The sequence below is a fragment of the Myripristis murdjan genome, chromosome 20 (genome assembly GCF_902150065.1).
Source record: "Myripristis murdjan chromosome 20, fMyrMur1.1, whole genome shotgun sequence".
Lineage (NCBI taxonomy): Eukaryota > Metazoa > Chordata > Actinopteri > Holocentriformes > Holocentridae > Myripristis > Myripristis murdjan.
In genome coordinates this window covers 28,013,632-28,026,077 of record NC_043999.1, presented here as the reverse complement: position 1 = coordinate 28,026,077, position 12,446 = coordinate 28,013,632, and the positions used below count along the sequence as shown (strand labels likewise).

General features: G+C 40.2%; 1 protein-coding gene across 1 annotated transcript in view; it reads right to left on the bottom strand.

The window, feature by feature from the left end:
• snx7 (sorting nexin 7) overlaps positions 1 to 12,446 on the bottom strand; it is a 67,307-nt gene that overhangs the window by 17,601 nt on the left and 37,260 nt on the right. Inside the window, exon 8 of the mRNA XM_030079439.1 lies at positions 8,134 to 8,286. Within this exon, the coding sequence (XP_029935299.1) occupies positions 8,134 to 8,286 (153 nt within the window). The remainder of the gene's footprint in view (positions 1 to 8,133; positions 8,287 to 12,446) is intronic.

Below are 12,446 nucleotides of genomic sequence, written 5' to 3'. Positions count from 1 at the left end.
TAGCATATGATAGCCATTTCCATGTTCACTTATGTGTTGTAAGTTGTTGCAGCAATCTTTATGTTGATATCCTTTGTAACACATATTTGGTATAAAATTTAACCATTTTTGGCTACTCAAATATTAATAAAAATGGTCAAAAATCCCTCCAAAATACCACATTTGGACAATACCTTGAGGAACACCACACAGAAATGCATGCTTTATGTTTCCATTCCATGGAAGTTCATTGCATTTAGCTAGCTGCAAAGTACACTCAAGTTCAACTAAAGAATCCTGTGATTCAAGTCAATTAAAGGCATACTACGTAATTTTATGACTTTTTAGTACAATCTACCACTAGATGCAGAAAAAAACATTACTCATTTTGATGAAATGGATAAATAGAATTATATAAAATTTTGTTTAAATTAAGACATCAAATTCAATTCAATTTAAGACTATTTAATGCTTTTTAAGACTAAATATTATTAAACTTGAATTTAAGATATTTTCAGACTTTTTAAGGAGCTGCATTCACCCTGTTCACTGACAAAGTATTTCTAATATAAAATGTTCACAGAAAGGTTTACATAAATGGGAGAAAGAGCATTAGATTTATGTATGCATTATCAGTGTATAAGTAGGATAAACATCTTCATTGCAATGCACTCTGCATCTGCAACTGAGTAACATAGTAGGAATGGATTCTCTCATGAATGAATCTCCGTCAGGGAGAAGCGCATTCCATACATTAGGCTATCTCTGCTCTGGCTTTGGTATGAGTTGGACTTGTGCTACAAACAGAATATTTTTTAAAACATTCATTCCAGGAAGGGTTTTGCTGAGCATGCATGCTCCATGTCAGCACTGCCCTACTTTGCAAATGCAGTTTCACACATTACATATACATGCGGGATCAGGGGCCATATGTATCAATGTTTGTGCAGCATCTGCACTAAATGGATGTGTGCACCTAGTTCTGTGTTTCTCCGTTTGGAAGTTTTTTGTCAGATGCATGAAAAGACATGTACATCCATTCCTCATCATGTATCACTACATGGAGGAGAAATCCGTGTGAGCACACACATATCCACTCACATTTTTGCCCCTAAATGGTCAGAAAAACTCCCACAATTAACCCGTTAATGTCCTATCATTTCCAAGTCCAAGTTAATAACAATGAACTGCATCTGCCTGTTTATTCATAATCTGATGATGGAGCATTTTCTATTTTAACAGTAGCCTGTTTCATTACTATTTGCAGGGGAAGAGTGAAGGGAATTTCCACCATCTGGTCTATACCCATCCCATCTTCTGCTTATTATTTGCTAAACATAAAGTAAGTCTGCCCTTTTGGGCCCTTATATCAAGAGATATTTTTTCCACAGGCATTCAAACACAAGAAATCTGATCCACCATCACTGATCTGACCTTTAAATATATCAGTTTAATAAATATAAATATAGCTTCGGCGCTGTTGCGTGTTAAAAACAACGCAGTAAACTCACTATCGACACATCCTGGGAACGCAGCCTATTTTCAATGCCTCACTGTGGACAACAAAAGAAACCTTGCTGTCAAAAATAATAATAATTATGATAACAAAAATATAAATAAATAAATAAATAATCCACCAAACAAACTTGACATTGGTAGATAAACTCACATGGCCACAGTCACTCATGTCGATGGTGATCTGTGGTGTTTACCGTCAAGGGGATGCACCATGTAGAAACCATAAAACAAGCAAAACTTGGTGTCCAAAAAGGATATTTTCACCTGCTGCCACTGTCTTACCGTCTGCATATATATCTTGCGCAGCTCTCTTTTATTTGATAATTGATTTTGGTACTATTATGTTGTAACAGACACTATTTTGTTTAATTAATTTTGTATGCAGCTGTGCTCAGATGCCTTTCACAAGAATTTGAACTATTCCTCATTTTGCTGAGGACAGCTTGGAGACCCTCAAGAAACCCTGGGGGTCCCTGGATCCTGCTTTGAAAACCAGTGCTCTAGGCTGCCCTTAGATCATATGAGTGTGATCCTAATATGCTCCTCCTCATTTTTTTTTTTTTTTTTTGTAAATTTTATTTCATTTTTTGGTGTGTTTGTATGGAGGCAGTCAGTGTCAGTTAGGAATCTGCATCCTGATTTTGACCTCAGAATTGTGGACACTTCACATCACCACATATGGACTGCTATAATAGAGTTAATTGCCATTTTCCTTATGATGGGAGCAATCCACCAACAATGAAGAGCCACAGCTGCTTAATAAATGCAAAGAATACAAAGCAAAAAAGAACAGCAAGTCACTGAACTAGGCACAGTAAAAGTACAGGCTTGCCGGAGCAAACATCTCCTAATAGTCATAGTCATAGAATATTCATCATAAGCAAGGCATGACTGATCCCAGTGCCTCAAACTAGCCTTAGAACAAGGAGTTGCTCTGTTCACATTACAAAAAAACCTTGTCTCTCAGAGCTATTTCATTAGAAACATGCATAGCAAGCTCTGGGGCGATACAAGGGGGAAAGTTACGGGTGATGGGTTTTATCTGCTGTAGATCTAGACCCCCTTTGTTGTAAGCCAATAATGGATAAGCTACTTGAAGCGGATTTGTTTTTTAGAAGCAGCTGGATTGATTAGCAGTCTTCCCTGTTTGGCAGAGAGCACAAGGAGTGACAATAGACTAGGGAAGATGAGACTCTCATTTCCAAGATCCTGTCAGGTAAGAATCATTAACTATTGAATTTGCTCCTCTCTGCCTCTCTCTCAACATTTTCCAGCAACACTGACTTGTTACCACGGCTCTTACAGGGCCAGTTCTCCCAACATTTTGCCCCACATTAAAGTGACAGTTAACCCTAAAACAACATTTGACCTATAAAACAGCTTGACCTCAAGACTACAGCTCACAAAAAGCATGAAATCCGCGGAGCTTTTATTTTCTGGCAGCACATGTCCCATCCCCCGCCCTACACAGTGGGGTGGGGGGGTGGGAGATAAGTGGAGTTGACCGAGGTGTGTAGCACAAGATATTATGGTTGTTTGAGTGTTTACAACTCTGCGACCTGAAAACCCAGAAGTATGACCAAAATCTTACAATCTTTTCCAAACTTTAAACCTTTTTTTTTTTTTTTTTTTTTTTTTTTAAAAATCAAGCAATGAAAATTAAATGTGATGTGAGATTTCCAAGCCATAAGGTTACCATGAACTTTAAAGGTACACCAATATTGAGTAGGACCGTGTAGATCAAGAGCCGGGAATCTTTTGTCCCTGAAGAGCCTTTATTTCTTTTCATCTGATACATTTCATCTTTCATCAGACAGTTTTTTAAACATGTTAATAGTAGGGGTATCAAAATTTGGCATATTTATGCCACCAATTCTGACCAAAATACCTTGCTACAAGTATGAAAAAAAGAAGTGTTGTTTGGTACCACGTACCAATAGGCTATCTCGTTAACAAGTCACCTACAAATGTATTAGCTGAAAATGGGCGCAAATAGATCTTCAGACTCTTAACAATGTTGATACTGGTTTTTTTTTTTTTTTTTTTTTTTTAATATACCTCACAAACTGAGGTCTTCAGCCAAGGCTCTGCCAGCCATTCCACTGTCTAGGCAGAAGACCAAACCTTCTCTTATTCTCTTTTAAATCCGTCTTAAAAATATACTTTTATGAGTGTGCTTTTACATGGTTTGTGGTCTGACTTCTTATTTGATTATCTCATTTATGTTTGTATTACTTTGTCATTAATTGTACCTTTTCATCATGCAGATGTCTGTGAAGATTCAGTCATCCATGTCAGTTATGCAAGGAGAGCTGAATTGAGGGCAACTGTATTTGTTTGTAGATTCTTGAGGATGTTTCATTTTTCATCCACAAGCTTCGGTTCACTTCCAGAGATAAAGAAGTTACTTGGAAAAGATGTGAAACATCTTCAAGAATCTACAAACAAATCCAGTTGCCCTAAATTCAACTCTCCTGGGAATTTTATCATGGACTTATGGTTTGAATTTCTTCAATGATTATCTCGTATATATTTTATGACTTCCATTTTTTAATTACTTGTACTGTTTTCACATAGGCTTATCTAAAGAAAGTATATAAAATGCCAAAGTTCTTGCCAAAGAATATACTTCTAAACTTGATCAATGACTTGGTTAATGAGTAAATGTGTTTTCTAGGGTTTGCTGTCCTGGGGTTTAATAAGAACTTTGTGTTACATGATGGTTTAAATGCTATTTCAGAGGCATTCCACCCTGCGTAGAATGTAATTCTGGGGAAAACACAGAATACACATTAGTATCGGTACTGACCTTCAAAACCTGATACAAGGATAAATCTCACTTTGAACTATACTATTTGGGAGAAAACTTTCTAGATAGTACACACATGGGTAACCAGCCAATGCATCACCATCTTACCCACAAGAAGGTTATGTCCTCTTTGGTGTTACTGCAATCACATGGATTGTAGAAACCATCTTCAAAGATGTAGCCTATTAATCATTTATCACCACATATGTATGCATAACATTGAGAATTTCTGAAGTCTAGGGCTGCTTACACAATAGGCACACTGAATGTTTTAAACCCCACTTACTAACAAAAGATTTTCAATGGATTTATTAGGATGTTTTCTAGGAGAAGACCGTTGGCCCTCGGCTATATGACAGCAAAAAACACACATACTTCTACACATGGAGACACATACGAACACACAAAGAGACACTGGTACGCTTCATTTGTTGTACTGCATTTGCTTGCCAGGGGCAGCCTTGCAGGGTGATGAGTGTTTGTGTCAGGGCTGCTGCAGGGTAAGGCCAGGAGAGACAGCAGAAATGTAAACTGGAAATATCACCACTAATATGACAAGGACATTTTCTACACCATCTCTATACACCCACTGTTAAAAGCATCAGTTCAACCAAGTACCATTGCCTTTCAAAACAGTTGTTACTGGAAACAGTATTGAGCAAGGAACACAAATGTATCTCAGCAACTAGAAATGCGATGCTTTGAATGATTGGTCTATTTACTGCAATTTCCCCACATTTTACATTGCAAGAAACCATTTTGGAAATCATGCTGTCCTAATGATTTAACATATAATCAAAATCCCCCAAATTTTCAAATTAGAATTTTTGGTTAAAACATTTATTGTATAATAATCTGCTTCTTGTAGCTAACAAAGTCATCGCCATTCATAAACCATGAAACTGAAAATGGACTGTGGAAAGTTCCCCTATGTTCTGGTAGAAAGACTGTATTACTTCAATCAATTTCAAGTGATTCAAATCAATAAAAAAAAAAAAAAAACAGCAGTGCTGCTGCTCTTAGGAAAACTAATGTGGATGACTTAATTACAATGATGGAATACCACCATCTGGTCCAGAAAGTTTCAAGTCTTTGAAAGTTCATTTCCATATTGTGGTGGAATATCCACTACGATACCAACTACTAATCCACTCAATAAAATGGTTCTTTAGTCACTGATGACTCTTCATGGAACTACAGTCTTTTAAAGAACTGTTTTACAACCATTATGTCTCTGTGTAAACACATTTCTTCTACTTCTGGCAACTGAGCAGTTTGAGAATTTAGTGTCCAAGGGCTATGCCACACAACAGACATGCTGCAGACATTCAAATGCAACAGCAGCACTTGAAACATGGCTAATTTGGGCTGAATGACTGATAATCAGCAGGCATTTAAGACCCTTCAACTGTTGGAGAGGAAACAACAGCGTCCACAGGAAATATTAGAGTTGACAACCCTTTAAACGTCAATTATTTGTGAGGGGTCATAAAACTGAGGTGCTGCTACCCTCTGCTGGCAGAGATCCAGCTTCAAGGACTAAAATAAATCCATAGTAAACTGAACCATATTTCTGCTCTAACTGCATGCATAGACTCCAGTGTGACTAACAAAACCTATAAAGAGTAAATTATTGTTACTGTAATGACTTCATTGTTTCATTCCGCACTCTCTGTTATGGTTGTTTGCTTCAGCTCTCCCAATTGTTCTTTTTCCTGCACATTATTCCCTCATGTCTCTACTGGGTTCCTGCCTGTTAATCTGGATCTAGGATTGTCTCTTCCTCTCTGCATCTTCCATTCCTTTCTCCCCTATCCTTTTTTTTTTTTTTTTAAATCCCTTTCATTGACTTTCTTTCCACTCTTACTCTCCACTTTCCATTTCTCTATCCTCTTCTTTCAGTTTAAATCCCCCCTCTCAGAAAAATTTGAAGTACAATCAGCAAAACAGCAATGGTTCCAACTACCGTTGGGGTTCCTGAAAGCTGCTTTTAATATTTTGTGCTGCTTATTTTAAAAGTTGACACTTTTAATGCCAACAACTTAAAAGCAGTTAATTGCCCCCTCAATATTTATAATAATACTTATCCTTATAGTTACAGTTATCATTCTAATTTTCCTCAATAAAAATATAACAGGTGCCGTTCCGGCACCTGTCAGATCCGGCAGACCAGGCATGATTTATGTCCGCGTGCTGAGTGCGTGACCGTGCATGTGCTCGTGTATGTGCCCGTGCCGTGCTGAAGCACACCCCCTCCAACTGTTCTAGAGTGGAGGAAGTGTACTGTATTCAAGCACGGTATAGAGCGATCACACTAGTCAATTAATCCAGATTTTAGGGGCAAACATGCTTGGGCGCGGTACAAACTTGGTATTGTGAGTAGCTCCTTAGTTACTGTAGACTCGAGAGGCACTCCAGGTTTAGCCTAGCCTATCCAGCTGCTGTGTTATCAGGCAACATAGATAGATGTTTGAGTCAGGGTTACACACCTCTATGCTGGTCAGGTTGCAGGGGATTACAGACCCTGCTAAGAAAAAGCCATTAGAGGGCGCTATGTCCCAAGGGTCTTTGACTCCTTTTCCCCATCCTAAGGTTAATATGACTAGGCATTCAGTTAGTGTAGTAAATCCAGCATTGACTACTTCCTTCACTAATACTGATGCACACCTATGTAGCCTTGCATCACCTGACATGCAGGTACAGTTTTGAAGAGGTGGATGAAGACCCATTGGCAGCATCTGCAGGAGCTACACACACCTGTGGTGTAGCTCTGGCAGTATTTTGACAGGAAAGTGAATGGCCTTGGTAATTGACTGAAGAAGTGCTGCTAACGCATTCATGGCACTACTGCTGCCTGGGGGGAAAAAAACTGATCCAGTATCTGGAAACATGTACAGATTGCTGATAGACTCCTTCCATCATTACACTTATGTTTTACATATTTTTTATTTCAGCAATGTCAAATTTTCTTGGATTGAAAATTTTTAACAAAGGTTCCAAATATCCCAATAAAAGGAGAAAAACAATAATGATTAAGGACGTTTTATTTTTAAATTATATAATTCAAAATGTAATAAAAATGGGCATTCTTAGGATGCGAAATTACATATATCAGGATATGAGATTTAGGCCATATTGCAAAGCCCCAATGTATCTTCTTGGTTTTCAAGAGTGTGACACACTTTACTGCCCTATACATGGGTTTTCCTTGTCACCATTTTATTTTGTACCAGTGATGAGCATGGAAAACAGTTCAATTTCCATTCTACTTCATTCCAGTTCTGTGGGGCTGGTTCTTAAGGCTGAATTATGCTTCAGCGTTGGAAGAGCGTACGGGGGTTGTGCGAAGCACGCATTTCCTACGCAGCGCGTGTGTGTCCAACATACCTCTGCAAACACACAGAGCAATTCTCCTCCCACCAACGTAGACCCTGTGACGTATGGTCGCTGCTCTTCTGTGGCGAGTGGACGAGTCGTATAGGTGCGGGCACTCTCCAAAGTTTTCAAACACAACCGACGAGTCGAGACACAACAGTTTTAAAAAAAAAAAAACGGCGCTGACGACACAACAACAGGAATATGATGCCGGTTGCAACGAAATGCCGGAAATAGTGTACTTCGGCGGACCAATCACAGCTCTTGTGGGGCTGCGGAGGGTCCGCGTAGTTACAATTTTTGGGAGGCGCGCGGCAAGGCTCTGCGGCGGTCGCACAACCCCCGTAAGCTTCGCACAACCTCCGTACGCTCTTCCTACGCGGAAGCATAATTCAGCCTTTAGCAGGCATTTAGTGTTGTCAGCCTTCAATCATGATCTGTGTTCAGCTTACCTTCTCATAGTATTCCACATTCTTCTCAGCGGTGGCAACAAAGGCTGATTTGAGATCAGTCCTCATGCTGTTCTGCCAGCGGGACCAGTCTCCCTTCAAAGCGTTATTGGCCAACTCTACCCGGTCTGCCAGAGCATCCACTTCCTCCTTCAGCTGAAAATGACACATATCAACAAATGACTGCCCGCTTCCTCATCACAGTCACCTGCTAAACACATCATCTGTGTAATATAACAAATATATCACCATGATATGCAGCTGATACTTGGTTTTACCCTTCTTACTACCTCTGCCGGTTGAGTTGGACATGGGCTATGTTTTCTACCCGTTCCATTTGACTGTGTCACGGAACCTTCTTTGATCCATGGCCACCCTTTCCACAAGAACTTTTGGTGAATATCAAACTGTGGAACTGCATATCTTCACAACTGCATTGAGCTGGCAGAGGTATGCGCTCTACTGAGCGCTCTCTAGGTATCTGTATCATCATCACCATCATTAACACCACCATCATCCTGGGTTTCACATGAGTTTTAATGTACAACAGCCCAGATGCTGGTTAAGAGCTTTTTCCGTGCTGCCAAGAATAAAATTGCTGGAGGAAAAAAAACAACAACAACAAAACACTTTGGAATTTTCAGGATCTGGGCATGAAAATTTAAAGCCACTGAATCTGAGCACAAAATAGTTGCAACTTCATTCCAAAAATATTGTCATCATACAGGGCTTTCAAATCTCATACTGGTCAAACCCTAACAACAAAACTCATCTTGAATTATAACTCTCAATATGTCAATTTCTAATAATTGAGGATGAATATCATCCTCTTTTTCAGTGGATAGCTTTAGTTTTAGGGCTGTAGTCAACCAGAGAAAATCTTGGTCGACTAAAGTCCTGGGGCCTCATTTATAAAACTTTGCGTAGGATCCATACTAAAAGTATATGTACGCCCAAAAGCCGAAAATGGCGTACGCCCAAAAAAATCCAGACTTATAAAGCCATGCGTACGCACACCTGCAAGCAATTTCCCTTTATTAATCACAGACCACCTGAAAGTTTGCGGACAAGATTGCGTCTCATCCTCCGCCCACTACACGCCCACATTCAACCATAAATGGCCAATGCAAAGCACCTCATGAATGTTGATGCATATGTAAATGATCCAGCTGACCAATGGTGTGTTACGGTTAATCATGGCAACCTGGGAGAGAAAGGCGGAAAAAACGGAATTTTACAGATACAGAAATCGAGGTGCCACTGTCACCTGCAGCCTGCAGGTGACAGTGGCTACTGGCAGGCTGCAGGCTGCAGGTTATAGCGGAAGAGTGCATCAGTACATCAGGCTTGAATGGCTAGAATTGGTGGTTGGTGCCATGTTTTTTTTTTTTTTTTTTTTTTTTTTTCTCAATTGACTTACCAAGACGCCAGCAATTGCGCACGAGTGTCACCACAGTATTTATACGTTTACAGCCATTAGACTGCTTGCCTCAAAACTTGTCACAATTTACATTTCAATCTGTGATATCCACCACCCTGGCATGATTTGAAGACGGAAGTGTGACAGGGGAACGCACTGTACTGCAATTGTTTAATGTCATTTGTGTAGTTTGTCAACCAGTGATACTAATTTCATCAGTTACACTCGTTACAATATAGTTTTTTTTTTTTTTTTAATGCATGTTCCTTATGTAATAGTTATGGCTCGGTAGCGCGAGCACAAATATCACCGCTGTTTGGAATGTTTGTGATGAAGTGGATTTACAATGAACGTTTGATATGGAGTGTAAATAAATGTGTGAGACGAATCATGATGCAGTTTGGATTCAATTCACCATCTGCGTCGCCAAATTCCCCTTGTCTCCAAGATGTGCGTAGGCTTACGGATGGTTCAGAATTTACGTGGAGGACCGCACATTTTTCCGCCAAGTTTTTTTTTTTTTTTAATAAATCACAACCTTTGCGTGGAAAGTGGTGTACGCCAATTTCAGGCCCCGTTTTGTGCATACGCAATGTTTATAAATGAGGCCCCTGAAATTTCGACCAAAAGTCGACTAATCGGGTGGCAGTGGGAATACAAAATAAATTAATAAAAAAATACTATTTTTAGATTAATTAACTGGACAGTAGCCTACCTGGTTGTCCGCCTAAATGAATTATAAATAAACATAAACTAGTATTTGCAGTATATTAAATCGTTTTTGCCCTAATTATTTTGCACTGAATGACCATACTTGCCAACTCTCCCGATTCACGCGGGAGACTCCCGATTGTTAATCATGATGAATAATAATGAGAAACGCACAATAACAAAGGTTTTATTTGGAAAGCTGAGACCGGAAACCGCTGCAGCTCCGTTAGTTTAACAGAAGCTGAAACACACGGCGAAATGTTTAACTGTAAATAAAAGTGCACATTTTCCAGCCTGTGTCAGACAATGCCGAGTTTACTGACTAATTATTAAAAACCTGGATGTGTTGTAAATCTCAACCGGCTCGGCAGGCACTAATATCCCCGCACATCTTTTGCTGCTCCCCACCACAAAAATCTCCCGGATTTTACTACTCAAATGTTGGCAGGTATGTGAATGACACACTGGAGGCGGTTGGCTCTGACAGCGTTGCATCACGTGCAACTACGCAATATCATAGCCTATGATTTCCGTTTATGTCAAGTTGCCGTCGTCGCGGGTGTGTGCGCCTGCAGTTAAAAAACGATTAGACTAAAACTTTGAAATATGCCAATTCTGAAATGTTTACACTCCAAACTGACGGAGCAACCTAACGCAGACATGTTAGCTTACCGTTTTAGGTGATATGCCATGTTGGTTGTTGAGCTGTGATACGCAAACTGTTGTTTGCAAAGTTTGCATTCGACTTTTTTCCACCTATTTTGTTAAAATGCTGCCACAATGATGACGTCTTTGACATGGTAGAGGACTAAATGGAAAACCAGTCGGAAATAGTCGGAAAACCAGACCTAATTTTTTCTTCAATTCAGAACATAGGGGCCTACCTATCTGTCTCCGCAAGTGGGTTGGGCTAATCCAAAATTGTGGAAAGACCTTTTTAAGACCATTATGAATGAAATTTAATACCTATGTCACGACATAAAAAACCTAAAAAATAAATGCAGAGTCACAAAATTACTTGAAAACAAAATTATTTTATTAAAATCTTGGGGAGTGGGGGTGGACTGCATGAACAACAGACTGACTTAACAACTGGCTGACTGACTGACTGTAGAATTGACTGTGTGTGTGTGTGCGCGTGCACTACATACACTATATTACCAAAAGTATTCGCTCACCTGCCTTTACTCATACTATGAACTGAAGTGCCATCCCATTCCTAACCCATAGAGTTCAATATGATGTCGGTCCACCTTTTGCAGCTATTACAGCTTCAACTCTTCTGGGAAGACTGTCCACAAGGTTGAGGAGAGTGTTTATAGGAATTTTTGACCATTCTTCCAAAAGCGCATTGGTGAGGTCACACACTGATGTTGGTCGAGAAGGCCTGGCTCTCAGTCTCCGCTCTAATTCATCCCAAAGGTGTTCTATCAGGTTCAGGTCAGGACTCTGTGCAGGCCAGTCAAGTTCATCCACACCAGACTCTGTCATCCATGTCTTTATGGACCTTGCTTTGTGCACTGGTGCACAGTCATGTTGGAAGAGGAAGGGGCCCGCTCCAAACTGTTCCCACAAGGTTGGGAGCATGGAATTGTCCAAAATGTTTTGGTATCCTGAAGCATTCAAAGTTCCTTTCACTGGAACTAAGGGGCCAAGCCCAGCTCCTGAAAAACAAGCCCACACCATAATTCCTCCTCCACCAAATTTCACAGTCGGCACAATGCAGTCTGAAATGTACCGTTCTCCTGGCAACCTCCAAACCCAGACTCGTCCATCAGATTGCCAGATGGAAAAGCGTGATTCATCACTCCAGAGAACGCGTCTCCACTGCTCTAGAGGCCAGTGGCGGCGTGTTTTACACCATTGCATCCAACGCTTTGCATTGCACTTGGTGATGTGTGGCTTGGCTGCAGCTGCTCGGCCATGGAAACCCATTCCATGAAGCTCTCTGCGTACTGTACTTGGGCTAATCTGAAGGTCACATGAAGTTTGTAGCTCTGTAGCAATTGACTGTGCAGAAAGTCGGCGACCTCTTTGCACTATGCGCTTCAGCATCCGCTGACCCCTCTCCGTCACTTTACGTGGCCTACCACTTCGTGGCTGAGTTGCTGTTGTTCCCAAACGCTTCCATTTTGTTATAATAGAGCTGACAGTTGACTGTGGAATATTTAGGAGCGAGGAAATT